This window comes from Rattus rattus, chromosome 2 (assembly GCF_011064425.1).
Source record: "Rattus rattus isolate New Zealand chromosome 2, Rrattus_CSIRO_v1, whole genome shotgun sequence".
Taxonomy (NCBI): Eukaryota; Metazoa; Chordata; class Mammalia; order Rodentia; family Muridae; genus Rattus; species Rattus rattus.
Genome location: NC_046155.1, coordinates 187630234 through 187645594, shown reverse-complemented (window position 1 = coordinate 187645594; position 15361 = coordinate 187630234). Strand labels below are relative to the sequence as shown.

Sequence of the window (15361 nt, the reverse complement as noted above, 5' to 3'; positions counted from 1 at the left end):
GAGGAAGACCTGGGACTTGCCATGAGTTGGCTGACTTAATAAAGTACCCCCATGTTATCAGAATTCTCTCCCTGCCTTGCTTCCCCCGGTCTCCCTGCTTCTCCCTGGAGGTCAGCAGCTCACAAGATTGTCCCGTTGTTCAGCGCACTGAGAGTTTCAACACTCTAGAAAAAGGAGCCGTATGGTAAAATTCTGGATTGAAAACACTTCCTCCCGGGACTAAGAGAAGGAATGAGTTAAGTGAAATGAGCCACTTATCTTGAAATCAAGGAAAGTTAGAATTATGAAGGCAGCGGGTGGCAACGCAAGCTTCTGGGACCCTCGGAAGAAGAAGGAAATACGATCCAGGGTTCAAGGCGTCTGAGGAGAGAGGAATGTCTCTCTCATGACAGCTGTTAATAGTGTACCCTTCAAGACCAGGAAGAGTAGATTTTCAATAGCGTCACTACAAATAAAACAACTGGTGTGGGGGTGAGCTGGCAGAGACTTTTCTAGCTGGATGTGAGCGTCCCTGATGCAGATGCACACATACATCAACACATCATGTCCTACAAACAAGGCACGGTTTTCATCTGTCAGTTACAAGCAGAACTTAAAGTAAAAGCAGAACCTGTAAGTTGTAAGGTGGATGCTGGGACAAGGGACACGTAAGAGGAAAGTTGTCATGAAGACTGAAGGAAAAATAAGCTGCTTAGCTGTGTGATTTGTGCAGACTCTGAGACGTTCCATGTCCTGAGAACCCAGGGAACCTGGACCTTACCTGCGTGAGCTCCTACCTCAGATCCTCCCTGAGCTCCCATAATGAGACCAAAGGGGCTTTCCCGGGCTCCTCCTCACCCATTCCCTCTCACCAAACAATGGCATGCCATGACAGTAGCAGATGTGGTACAGACATCAAGCACCCAGTTGGGTCTGAAGAAACATGGCTGGAAGGCCCAAGTTACCAATGGTGCTTCACTTCTAGAATCTTCTGAAGGGCCAATAATAACTATTTAGGATCAAAAGAATAAGGATATCATACGGACTGCATGACAAGCCAGCCGCTCTGAGTATGTGAGCGACCTCTGCCAGTAGGCATGCTCGTTTCTGAAAGAGGATACAGCAGTGTCCTGTCTCCAGGCCAGTGCCACATCACGTCCAGAGCATTTAAAGTATTCTTTTGTTATTTTTGCTTTTGCTTTTGCTCTGTTGTTTGTTTTGCTTTTTGTTTGTTTTTGAGATAGTGTCTCACAGCTCTAGGCGGGGCTGGGACTCACTATGTAGACCAGGCTAGCTTTGAACTGACAGCCATCCTGCCTCCTCCTCCCAAATGCAGGCATCTTGCAGTATTCTGAATCCTGCTAAATTCCACACAGGTCATATGGCTCAGGAACAGGCACATTTTTACATACCTGTCTGTTTGTCCTTATAAAGGGACACTGGACAGAACTCTTAGAAACAAGAAAGTCAATGACGCAGATTTAGGTAAAAATTCGCGTTTTCTAAAAACATCTCTCTTCCTCTAAGAGAAGCCGACTTAAATGGGAACTGGGTGCTGTGTGGTACCTCACCTGCGTGGCCGCCAGAACAAAAGACCAAGAGGTCAGTCACACCGTCTGGCTGCTGAGCCCATGTATGAGAGGGTGACTGTGTGACAAAACAAAGAGTTGGCAGGGCAGAAGAGCAATGGCTTCCTGAGGTTCCATGGGAAAAGGCTGCCTTCTTCAGAACTGTACAGAAACTCCAGAGCTTGCTATATTCTCACCACTTCTACCATCAGGTTCAGCAGTGGTACCCTGTCTCTGTCAAGCCAGAGTCACCGTTAGCCATCTGCACTGTGCCTCAGCCACACCCCCGGCCTCTGCTCTCTGCCTGGGATCCCTGGCTAAGTCAGGAGCATCACTGGGCCTCTAGCAAGAGTATTTGGGAGTCGAGCCAGGTGCTGTCTCCAGTATGCACCTGGAGCCCTTATCTCTGACCATCAGCAGCCGCTCTTTCAGCCCAATGTTGTAATTATCCTTCCCACCGTCCTGCCCAAGGATCACCTCTGTAACGAGAAGGCTGGACTTTAACTCAGGCTCACATTTGAAGCAATCTTTCTTACTGAAACCGGGGTAATTCTGACACCATCAGAACTAGGACTATGCAACAGTTAGCTGAGAGTTCCGAAAGGTTTGCTCACTGCAGCTAGTTTCTGACGTCACCAACCCAACTTTTGAGCTTGCCTGCAGATAGCCTCCTGGCTCCTCCCACTGTGGGGGGTGGGGGGGACGGCAGAAAGTGTCTTTACAAAAGGAAAAGAGGAAGCAGGAATAAAGAGAGGCCAAAGCACCCAGCAAGCTCTACAGCAGGTCATATCCCAAAATAGGACCATGACAGGCCTTCGAAGGAAAATGGGCCAGACTGGCACAGAGCATGGACAATGACACACAGCCCAGGATGGGAGGGAAAACAGAGGCCTCAGTGAAACTCTGGCCCCAACCCCATAACGACGTCAGTGATGGCGTCAGCAATGACATCGATGGAGCACTTGCATGAAGTCAGGCAAAAGCCATGCCCTAAGGGACTTCTGGAAAAAGCCTCCTTCTCTCTCTCTCTCTCTCTCTCTCTCTCTCTCTCTCTCTCTCTCTCTCTCTCTCACACACACACACACACACACACACACACACACTCAGTATGAAAGTTAAAGCAAAATATTACAAATAGGCCCCTCCTATGCTCCATGCAGAACTAAAAAGTAGTTTTACTTTAAAACAAGTCTATGCAGGGCATGGTGGTCATATCCCTTTAACCCCAGAATTTAGGAGACAGAGGCAAGAGAATCTCTGTGAGAGTTTGAGGCCAGCCTGATCTACATAGTGAGTTCCAGGACAGGCAGAGCTACACAGTGAGCCCCTGTTTAAAAAGCAAGCAAACAAACAAAACAAAACAACAAAAAAATAAATAAAATAAAAACCAAGGCTGCAAATATCCTCTTTGGAAGAGAAGGCACCAAAGAAAACAGACACTAACTGACAGACAGATCTCTGAGAAAGTAAGGAGCAAAGCTCTCCTCTGAGACTAATGTGTCCTTAGGTAGTTCACCCCACAATTCTGGCATCTAGGACCTACTGGGGCTACCCCTGGGGGGCACTCATTCATCCAGAGAACCTCAGCTTCCAGAAAAGAGAAAGGCAGACTCACAGGACAGGACATGGTTACTGTCTGGAGCCCCTGAACCAAGCACAGGAAGAAGCTGGCTATGGCTGCCATGATGCTCATAATACAGTTTTTTGAGGCAGAAACAACTGGTGATTTCTTAAGAAGAGCTAAAGAATTAAAGGGTTCCAAACTATTGTAAAACATAAAAGTGTCATCCCAAACCAGTCTTAGGTTAATGCAACTTACTGACAGCTTCCTTCTAATATATGCAGACTAGATACAGAAATGTTCATAGGGGGATTCAAATGGCAACTTGGTTCAAAATTTGTCCCCAAGAACCCAGTTGCACATCCTTGCTGTTCTTTAAGTTATAACTTTGCAGACAGAACGAAGACCACCCATCTCATCACGACAGATCAGCAAACCCAAGTAGTCCAGGAAATAGCCAGTTATAAGAGGGCACATACATATGAGCGAAGAACGAGGGATCCTGTCCACTGCCTACTTCCTGACAGACATGGAGCCATGGAGATGTGCCCTGTGCCAGGGCTGCCCCGCCCCATGCTTCTCCGCCACACTCCCCTGGGTTTCCACTGAACACACAGCAGGAGGCCTCACAGATGTTCCCATGTTGGGGCAAAGCCAACTGGAGGCATTCAGAGCTGGGACAGAGCAGAAACACAGCCTTCTAGAGGTGCAGAGACTCCATACATGGGGAAATGCCTACCACAACCTCTCCAAATAGCTTGCCCTAAATGGAAGAATTCTTGTGACAGTTGCTTTTTATTATTGTTGTTGTTGTTCTTTCTCTTTCTAAAAATTCTTCCCTTTTATTTTGAACACATTTTCCTTTCATTGCTGGCCAAGAAAGTGGAGTTGCTGGACAAGCCCAGCGTTTCCTGCTGTCGGTGTTTCCAGAAGCCTCGCTTCCTGCCACCGCAGAAGCACCTTCCAGGCAGAGCGGAGACCTCAGGCATCCACGCTCTTCTCTTCCTGACCAGGCTCCCCCCACGTGGATGTCACCAAGACTGTCATGCCACCATTTAGGAAAGGGGCCCAGGAGATAACAACAGCTGCTCTGCTCTTCCTCTGGATGGACGTCACCTCCCTTGTATCCCCAACATGAGCGGAACAAAGCAAGCGTCCCACACAGGCTGCTGTCCCCGAGCTCTGCGCTTCAGCACCTGCGCGATGGTGGCATAAGGCGTAGACACCTGCAACCTGTCAACACCTTGCTTTCCATATGTTCTTCCAGAAAGGTCGTCAGCCCTAGAGAGCATAGGGTCCAGCGAGATCAAGCCCGTACATCAACAATGAAGAAAAGGAAGCAACGATATATCATACTTATGCCAGATTGGAGTTCAGATACAAGAAGTCAGAACCATTGTGAGTCTCAAAAAATCAGGAATAATACATTTTAAAAATGTATTCAAACATAAAACAAAAGGAAAATTCGAAATAAATTAGGGGGGAAAAAAGATAGGTTTCCTAATGGTCACCCTTTGACAGACAGAACAGACTAGTTACAAACAGAGAAGGTGCCAAAACTCTCAGGCAAAGAGAGTTAGACCTGTAAGAGGTAAATTAAGGCAGGTCCTAATGTTATTCATCAAGAGCAGTTTCTAGAATGGCAGCGGCCAGGTCTGTGGGAGCTCCTGAAAGACATGATGCCTGTGGAGAGAAAGGGCCCGGTTTCACAGGGCCAGGAATAGAGAGCTGCAACTGGAAGTCTCAGAAACACTCCACAGGGAGAAAACATCTGGAGACACATGGTTCTGCCCCCAGGTCAGGACTACCTGCACAAGCCCTGGGGAGGAGTACGATGCCACCCACAGGATAGGTGTGCAGGGGTCCAGGGGGAAGGTTGATGTTCAAAAAAAAAAAAAAGTTTCTCACAAAAGCCAGTAACTAGGAAGGAAGTGGCGGCTAAAATAAAACCAACGGGTGGACAAGAAGGAAATAATATTAAGTGATAAGACAAAGAAAAATGTCAACATTACAAGCAAGACACAGGAAAATGAGGAGGGTGGTCATCCGAACCAGGGGCCCGAGTGGGGGAGGGAAAGAATCTCACTCACTTAGAGAAATGACTCTAACCTGAACTCTGAGATAAGAGCAGAGAAGAGAGGCCAGGCAGGAGGATGTGTGTAGGTCAAGCCACAAAGCAGGGGCTGGTCGTGTCCATCCCAGCCTGGAAGCTCTCTCCAGCTCTCATCTAGATGGCTCGCCCCTGGGGAGCACTCAGCGGCTGCCACTCAACTCATCACAATGAAGGCTGGGGAGAGTGGCAAGCACAAGTGCCCTCTGCCCCTTCCCTGAGCATGTCCACAAGTTGCTGTCACAGCACAGTGGCTGACAATGAATAGGACCCCATTCAGACAGATCCTTCTGAGCTAGAACCTATGTGTCTGTATTTCACCCACTCCAGAAGCGGGGCCATGCAAAGCCTGCGATGAGGACTCTCCATTCCTTGCCAAACACAGTGATTTCTACCCGCTTAGTCTGACTGGGCAGCCCTCCAAACATTTAAGCAATACTTGACACTTTAAATCCAAAGCCGAGGGCTCTATCAGTCAGAAATACATGGAGGCAGAAGTACCTGCTTCGTTTTTCACATTGGTGTGTCACAGAAAAGGAGCTGGTGCTTGAACCAGGAGGGTGGTGACCTGAATGCTGTTTTCCTTTTTTTCTTTTTTCTTTTTTTCTTTCTCTTTTAAATATCCCTGTCTCCACATTTTAAAAAGACAGAAAGCAACTGAGGAAACTTCAGGCACGGAGCCTGAGCTCAACAAAAATCAGCCACTCAGGGTTCATCACACTGTGTTTTGGTACAGCCTTGCGTATGATTTCTGAGTGGGTAATAACGAATAGAAAACAGGTCACATTTGAGTTGAAGTCTCCCTCGGACTCAGTCCTCATCTATACAAAGCTCACTTCTCCCTTTCTCCACCTCATGCTGCCCAGTTAAGGGCAACTAAGTTTCCTTGTGAACTTAGAAGCAAGTAGGTTTCTTTCGTTCTAACTCAAGTGGACCCGAGAGGGAGAGCGCGCATGTGTGCAGATGTAGGCGTCCTCCATTGCTTGTGTGTTGTTGCTGCTACTGTTATTGGTTTAATGTAGCAGTGTATTCAATTTTACTGCCGCAAAAGCTACTTAACGGGACCCTCCAAGAGGACACTCAGAGTGTGTAGAAGTCACTCCAATGGCAGCATCGGGATGATAAAGTCCCAGGCGAACAATTTATTGGTTTACTGGATACATACATTTTTAATACTGATCGATACTGACAAATTGCCCTCTTCAAAGGCTTCCGAGATTAATACTTCCCGCAGGAAGTTGTGAGAGGGTTTACCTCCTAGCACAAGCACCACCAGTGTGCTATAAAGTGTATTAACCCGTGCAGTGAGGGCAGATGAAAATGGCATTGTTTTAAAGTGCGGGTATCTTCATAGTGAAGCTTTGGGGATGTGGGTTTGTCTTCAAGAAGCCGTTCATTTCTTCTCTTGTTCCACACTCTGCTCACATCCCTGGGTGGATGTTTCTTAACTACTTCAGTTAGCACCTTGTGCCAGAGGACAGGCAGTTGGCTCTCCATTTGATGGTAGCAGAAAGTGGGAAGGCTATTCCCTTGGGGCGGGTCCCTGTCCAGAGCCATACAAAAGGAATTTCTCTTTTCTCCTCATCAGTCAGTCCTTCCTTTGATTACTGCTGGAATTTAAAATGCCTCCCCTAATCTAAAACCAGAAAGAATTTCCCCATGGTGCTATCTATCTATCTATCTATCTATCTATCTATCTATCTATCTATCTATTCTTATTCAATATTAAATATATTCACCATTTAGAATTTAATCTAAGCATACAGTATCCCAGACGATCTCATTTTCTTCTGAGCAAATACTCTCTTGTCCCCAGATCCTCAGCCATACCATTTCTCCTACCACATAAATGGGGTGTGTGTAACACCCTGCATTCCTGCCTGGCTCTGGGTCTACCGTGCTTTCTGTCTGTCTAGGGTCAACTGCATGTTGTTCTAATCAGTAAGGCTTTATAACCAGTTCTTTAATCAGTCTTAAATATTAGACGATACAGTTAATACAAGAAAAATGAATACTACCCTAAAAGAAACAGTGACTGGCTAGACAAGAATGTTTTCATGAGCAAAATTCCGAAGCTGTGTCATACAGATAATCTGAAAGTATACGTGACCCTCAGCACAGACACCATTACCACATCCGGGAACCACATCTGCAATGCCATCCCTGTAGAAGCTGAGGAAGATACGATCTTTGCTTCAGTTCAAAGCCAGCTGAGGCTAAACTGCCCTGGCTCCCTCTCAAAAAGGAAAAAAAGAAACAGAAAAATTATACCAATACATTACATCATGCACACTGCACTGCTATGCCTTGGGCCGCACTCCTTCCTACCAGTCACCTCCTTTCTTTCCCATTGGTGCTCTTCATGCAGACCGTTTCCTCTCACAGAACTTGCCAACTCTAAAAAGTTCAAATCTGCTTGTGTTTGATCAATAACTCATCATCTCCAAACACACACGTGGCAATATTTCAGCGCTTACCATGCAACACTTCGACCCGGCCTATGCAGGAAATGTTTTCATCGAAGTAACAAAGTAACAAAGGCTCTTACCACAGCCCAGGGAAAGCAAGCTGAGGCTACCCAAATGTGGACGGCGGGCTCCCTCCTTCCTTTGGACTCAAGCTGCCTGTTCCCTGTTGACCTCACTGCGTGTCAAGCATTGTGTTCACAGTGACGCAAAAGCCTAGGCGCTGGTGCCAAAGAGTGTATTTGGATTACATGAAAAAAAAAATAATGAATAGAATGAAGTTTCGAGTCATGCAGCAAAGCTCTGCAGCTACACGATTTCATTGTTTCTTCCCTTTTAGGAAAATTAGCTCCGATAAAGGGCTATTTTGCTAAGATTCTTCCGCTTAAACACCCTCCCTTGTTCCTTCAATAGACTGCTTGGAGGTGTCCTGGGAGGACAGACCTGAGAAGTACAAGAGACCTAGAGCGGTAGCTGTCAGCACAGAGAAGAGAGAAGGTCCTCTCGCAGAGTCGATGCAATGACACAATGACCACTGTCCTCAATCCCCCACTCTGCTGTGTCCCACTCTCTCACTGCCCTGCAGTGTTTCCTCCATCCTGGTTTCCTATGTCCACCTCTGTTGTTCTTTCTGGAATCTTCCTCTTGTTTGCCTCTGCAACCCTCAAATTCTTCCTCTTCCAAGACAACACTCAGCTGTCACCCCGTGGGTCGCTTCTCATTAGGCTGTTTATGAGCTGAACAGTATGCGGCTTTCCCAGCTCTGTGTGATCTTGAAAAGAACCGTTTGCTCAGGCCTGCTCCTCCGATCCTGTCACTCTTCTTGCCCCCAGTAGCTGTCTGCTTCCTAAACTACTGCTTTTCTCTCACAGCTCTCCTTCCAAATGTCGCAGGTCACTCCCCCACACCCATCTAATTGTGGGTTACTAAGCGCCTCTCCCAAGCACCCAGGAGACCTTCCCCACCCCTGCCTTTCTCTTCATGGCTGCTTACTTACTTCCCTTCTCCCTGTTCCCTGAAAGCTTTCTCAGGCCTTGCTCTCCTGTTTAGCTTCTGCCTCCAAAGGACCCAAAATGCTGGGCAACTGGAGTAACGGAAGTTAGCATCTGATGGAACATTTCTTACCCTCTCATCACTCCCAATGTGAGTTAACAACAAACTACAGCATGGTCCCCACTCCCCTCTACAGAAAACATTGCCGTTTGGGTCTCAGCTTTCCTGGGTCCCTACATGTCATCCCACCCTGTCCTCCCTACAGAGCTGTTTCTTCATGTCGCCTAGTTCTTCAAGCTCCTTGACTCCAGTAGGCAAACATTCTCAAGCATCTCTGGGATGAAGGCCACCAACAGCCATAGCTATGGAGTCCCCTCGCTCCACAGGTCTGCCAATGACATGCTGGCCACTAGAATCTACTTGATCTTGGAGGCTCCTCTTCGAGTGCCATGGTGTGGCTGGGACCTTGTCACCTGCAGGAGCTCAGCTCACTCCTGCCCAGTGCATTCTTCTCTGCCCCCATCAAACCCATCCTCTGCTCTCAGGGCCACTAGTCACGCGTGAATCCTCGCCATTCTACCTTCAGCTACTGTCTTAACGCTAGGGGATGACGACCTTCATGTCTAACCATCTTTAGGCCAGCATCCTAAGGGCTTATACTCTCCCCCCACACCTCTGTCTTCAGAGTGGAGTACAGACACGACACCATGACACCCTTCTGCAACCAAATCCATCGGGAACTCAGAACTTCAGATTCACACAAAACATCCGCTGACTGACTCCCCATGGGGGCACCAAATGCCATTCTTTCTTCTCCAGCCGTGGGGATGGTAAAAACCTTATCTTAGTGATTTCTTAACATCTGTTATACCTTGAGCATCTCAGCCTCACTATTGTCAAACCTACCAAACCTGTCTGTGCCTGCAGACTTCTTCCTCTGGGCCTCCTTTCCCAGCAACCAGAAGCCCAGTAGCGCATTCTCTAGCACTTTTTTATAGCAACAGGCATCCGGTGCACTTGATGCCACCAAACACTTGAGTCCTCAACCATACTTCATGTCCACCGCCCTACCGGTGATTCCATGACCTCTGTATCCTCCCTTCCCAAGCAGCTCCAAGATTCATTTCCCAAGCTACGCTCAGATGAGCCTCCAGGACATAAGTCAAAGAACTCAGTGACTCATAACTCTCCCCTGGTCTACAGCCCTGTTCTGGTCGACCTGTGGGCTTCATCACATACCAGACATCTGGGCTGCAGCTCACAGCTCCAGCTGTGCATCCTTCACGCTGCACCTCCAGCTCAGGGCCCATCTGCCTGGCAGCTCTTCTCTTGACTGCTTTCCACACCATGGCTGTTCATGCCACACCACTCAGATCCTTCCGGACTGACCTTTACAGCCCTCTGTATGAAGTCTCCGCCTGACTTTTTGGAGTGTTTTGCTTGTACCCTTCAGGTAGCTGCTCTCTATACCACAAGAGGGCAGTAGAGAGCAGGTGCCGCCCAAGCCAAGACTGACAACCTACAAAGGTTCACAATTCTGACTCCCAACCCAATCTTACAGCCCACCCTGAGCTTTCCATATCAGGAACCTTGGTATCCAATGTCTACATGTTACCTATTCCTCTATCCTCCACCTCCCTGTGTGTCATCACGCGCAAGGTTTGGTGCCGTTTCCAGCTTTGTCTCCACTACAGAGGACTGCTACCTCTGTGGCACCATAGCCTGGTTCACCTTCACCATGGAAAGTCTTCTGGCTTTACTTCACACACATCTCTGACACCAAAGACTGTTCCTTACAAAGAGGCCTTAGCATAGACCTGTGGTTCCTTTCCCCTTAGCTGGTGAAGCTCCTATCTATGACTTTAGAGATGCCTTTCCTGCCCACTAGGTTTTCCTTGGGCTTCAGCCAGGCGAACTCTCTTCCTTGCTTCCTCAAGACTTGGGGCCTGACATCCTATGAAACACCAGCAGGCCCTTCCAAGCTGGGGTCTGGTCTGGCTTCCTTCTGAGTCTCCTCATAGCTCTGCTAAGAACACAGGAGCAAACCTTACCCTCTCCTGGAGCTGCAGCCCCATGAGGACCGATTCTGTGGAACACACTTGAATGCTGGGCCACTGGAGCTCAGGGTCAGCTCTGGGTCCAAGGCCACACACCATACTTCTTCTCCATACATGTCTCTGCTTTATTGGCACCTTGAACTTTCCTACACAAGCCGATAATGTACCTTCTTCCTGCGTCTACCCCTGTCTAAGTCTCAGCCTCAGAACAAAGACAAGGCCCTGCCCATGTTCCTCTCCAGCCTGCCTTCTAGAAAGTAAGCCAGACAGCAGGAGTGAAGGGCAGGGCAGTGGCAGAAACATTGGCCAGGGGAATTCTGGGTGCCTGTTCTGCCCTTTGTCCCAGCCATAGATTCCCTGCCCCTTAGACTTCTCCTTCAGACTTGAAGAGAGGATCACCTGCATTGCACGGGCTGTGTTTAAAGTAAGTAGGGTGGCAGCTGGGCTGGTTGGCACACTGTTCCCCACACAGGGCTAACCTGCCTGATACTCAACACTCTCTCCTTTGTTTTGGGACACAAGATGTTTTGTATATGAAAAAAAAAATCCCGCCAAGAGCAATGTATCAATTTGAGCTAGAAGGCCTGTCCTCTGATTTTCTAGTTCTTTTTCACTTAAACTTTTAGGGGACTCTTCTGTCCACAAAGGTTTACTTCAAATTAAAAGCAGGAGTCCATGGGATTGCCTATTAATAATCTAAATAGCACAACACCACCCAGTTTAAATAGCTTTGCCCTTTGGACTTTCTGACCTAGCCAAGAGCCAGCTCACCCCTCCATGGATAGCTGGTGATGCTCACTGCCCACACCCGACCTGGCAGGAATTTACAGAATGCTATTCGGGTCACCTTTTGGGGCACCCGTGCCTCTAGCCAGGTCTTCAGGGAGTGGAGAGTCATCTCTCTACACACTTGTGTTGTAGATCACGTGGGTCCTCTCCAAGCTGCGAGTGGGGTCTTGACTGAGCGTAGACCCATGCTGGATGCAGGCAGAGCTGGGCCTTGAGTCTGGTTTTCCTTTTCTGCATCAGCCTCACAGAGCCGATGAGAATCCCCCAACTGTAAAGCCTGGTGCTCTCTGAAGTACCAAGCACATTTGCTCTCACAGGGACCATATTTATCTCAGTGTATCCTGGCATCAGCCACGCAGTCCTCACACCCCGGGAAACAGTTTCAGAGTGGCGAGTGACAGACTCACAAGTCCTACAAAAGTACACTCGCTGGGATGTTTGAGGAACGTACAGTAATTTGCATTGACACTCTGCATTCACAACCCTCTCAGGTCTTAATTTCCACTCCCCCGTCCCTCCACACAAACACACACACATGCAAGCATATACACACACACACACACACACACACACACACACACTTATTTTTATGCACAGAGCTCTTTCTGTTCTTCACAGTAGTTGACTCATAAAAATACAGCACACGGAGAGACAAGGGTGGAGGAGGCATCTATGGCTCAGGATTCTCATCCCTGGAGCTGTATTTTTCACAGGTATGTCTCCTGCTCTTCCCAGGCAAGGCCCCCTCCAGCCATACCACTGTGTATCACAATGCTAACTAGGTAGCCTAGACAGCACGCATTTGTTACAGGAAGCTGGCCAATTCCCATTGGCCTGTCTGTGACCCACCCCACCCCTATGCAAAATGAACCCAGAGGATGCTCCAGGATGACAATTGTTGCCTTTCCCTGGGCAAGATTTTCCTACTTAATCAGCAACTCTTCCAGCAATGGAAAGGAAAAGCAGAGATCTAGCAATCTGCAGAGGACAGGAAATGATGTGAACTCAGGAATGGCCTGATTCAGACAGAGGAACGGACGGCATCAGGTGGGAAGACCGCGGACCACTTGCAGCAATGAGCATCAGCACGGAGCCAACTCCTGCCTGGGAGGCTCCATCTCACCTTGGCCTACTAACCCATAACAGATCTGTGGCTTCCACGTGCTGAAGTGAGAGGGACCAGCTAGGGCAGGATCTGGTACTGGCAGTGGTTACAAGCAAGTGTCTGACCAGGCGAGCCGATACACAGAACAAAACACAGGGTTCCCTTTCCCACAAGAGAACTGCAGTGTGCGCTTGTCTAAGTAGCAGCTGGCCTCAGCAGCCCGCACATGACTATTTGTTTGGCTGACAAAGACATCGAAGTAAAAGAAAGCTCCAGTACAAACCCTGCAGGGACACATCTGAATACCTTTGTGTATTTTCATGTCCTTGGAGAATACACAAGTTCCTTCTAAAAGGCTTTTTTTTTTTTTTTTTTTTTTTTTGAGAATACTGCCAAGTTTCAGGTCCTTCAGTGTTTGAGACCCAGGTGGCCTGCTCTTTGGCCCCAGACAAAAAATAGAACCCTTAAAAGTGTGTATTGGGGGATAGAAGTGGAGATAGAGCAGCCTTCCCTCAGGTATCAATCTCTTCCTCTACTTTTGAGTCAGGGGTGTGTGAGAACAGACTGTCCACAAGTACCCTAGTACTCACTACCCTCGTTGTATCCCAAACAAAGCTATAGGAGCCATGTTCTTGGGGCCTGGAGTGAGCATGCCCTAGCAGGGATAGCTTCTCCCAGTTGAAACCATGACCTGAGAGATAACCCCCTCCCCAGGATAGCGTACCCCAAGATAACTCTCTGGAACTGCTCATCTTTGTTCAGAACTACAATTTCTACCTCAACGCTAGCCCCATTTCAGACAAAGACGGCACCTATAGATCCATGCAAACATAAACTCCAAAAAAGTGTCCTCATTCACTCAACATTTGGCACCGTCAAGTTCAGTGACAGAGCCTGTGTTTGAACGCGCTCAAGCACACACGCGCAGGTACCAGTTGCCCAAAGAGAAAAGATATTTATCTTGTAAAGGGAGGGAAAAAAATGAAATGTCCATCAGGTAGAAGACCCCCGGAGCAAGCCCAGTCATAGGCCCTAGGGTTATTCCAACAACCCCAAGAGAGTCTAAGGGCCCCACCTTCTCCCATCACCTTCAACCCAGAGCCAATCCACGGAGTCTCCTTTAGAGACTATGGTCTCTGCTGACTACAGTCTAAGGGCAAGAGTACCAGCTTTACCAAGATGCTCAATGTGCAGTACCCGTAAATCACAAATACAGGGATGGGGAAGAAAACACCTGGGGGAAGTCTCAGGGTTGGAGGCCAGCTGGGAGCATGCAGTCCACACCCTTCGAGGCAATTGAGTCAACAAGCAAGTCTAAGCAGAGCTTTGCTAAGTACTGCCTGCAGGTGTGTGAGTGGCCACTGGGTCATATGGTTACTGTGGACTGGCCCAGGGACAGGGAAGCGGGATTGCGGGAGTCAACCCAGCCAGAAGGGAACGTGGTCACCCACCTGGTGGCTATACCCTAAGGGGCTCCTGGGTACACACCTAGACCTGTCCTGAGGAGGATCTCAACCTCGGTACCCATGTCCCGGAGCGGAGGTCCACTCGATTGAGGAGTGAGTGGTACTTGGGAGCAGTAGCAAGAAAGCTCATTTACAACCTGGCAGCTTCTGCCTGGAGAAAGCAAGGCAAAAAAGCGCGGCTTTCCATGGAGAAAGCAGACAAAGGCTCGGTGCGCACGCGGTGGACTGTGGCACCAAATCCACTCTCAGGGTGGAGCAGATGCCCGAGTCTCCCAATTTCCCACGGATGTGCCCTCTCAAAGCACAAACTCTCCCACCGGGTCCCACCTGGTCCCTTCCCGCCCCAGTGTTCCGGTCCTCACCCTGCTCGCCCTCCATCCACAACAGCAGCGACTCCCTCCTCTGCGCGTCTGGAGCCTCTTTCCTAAACATCGTCTGCCTGCCTCCCTCCTTCCTTCCAGTGAGGCTGCTTTGACTTCTTTGCTCAATCTTGTCCCCCTCCCCCTATAACACGCCCTCTGTTGCCCCTGCCCCAGAAGGCTTGCAGCCCTGCACCCGGGAGTGGCAGGTCAGAAAGGTCATGCTACAGTCATCCCACGGGTCCAAAGGAGCCAGAGGTGTCTTTTTCTTCTATGCTAACGCCCCATTGTTCCTCGGCTTTCTTTACCCACCCAAGCACCAGCTCCCTAGAATCTGCGTGAGGTGGTCTGGAGGGGAGGGGGTGCTGTGTCCTCTTCATAAGGGTAGATGCACCCAGCTCCATACCACTGGTCAACGCGCCAGAACACAGTCACTGCAGGCTCCCGGGCACAGCCCTCCTTCACATTTGGAAGCCTTGGCTTCCCGAGCCTTGCCTGTCCCCACGGCTGCGTCAGGAACCCAGAGGTTAGATCCCCAGGACCCCCAGGGGAAGAAAGCATATATACTCCAGCCAAGTGGTCACAGACTGGAGAGAAATGTGGAGTAATCTGTGACAAACTTGATGGTCTAAATCATGAGCCGGGTCAGTGCGGCCAGGGACAGCTCTGAGGAAGCAGGTTAGTTTCTGACACCCTCCGGGTCAAGCTTCCTCTGCGCGCACGCGGGGCTTGGGAAAGCCCGGTGTCCCTACGCGGATGGGCGGTCCCGAACGCCCCTGAGGTGCCACCAGCTTCCTGAGACCCACTGGCCAATATCCGTCAGGTACACACACACACACACACACACACACACACACACACACACACACACACACACACACACACACACATACACACACACACTGCAGA

The 15361-nt window shown here is 49.1% G+C and overlaps 1 protein-coding gene across 3 annotated transcripts in view; it reads right to left on the bottom strand.

The window, feature by feature from the left end:
• The window catches only part of Pde10a (phosphodiesterase 10A), a 228422-nt gene that overhangs the window by 168148 nt on the left and 44913 nt on the right, over positions 1-15361 (bottom strand). Inside the window, exon 1 of one of the 3 annotated variants that reach the window (XM_032894692.1) lies at positions 14456-15111. The exons of the other annotated variants lie outside the window; for them this stretch is intronic. Within the exon in view, the coding sequence (XP_032750583.1) occupies positions 14456-14525 (70 nt within the window). The 5' untranslated portion in view covers positions 14526-15111. Of the gene's footprint in view, positions 1-14455; positions 15112-15361 lie in introns of those variants that run through there. 3 annotated transcript variants of the gene reach the window in all.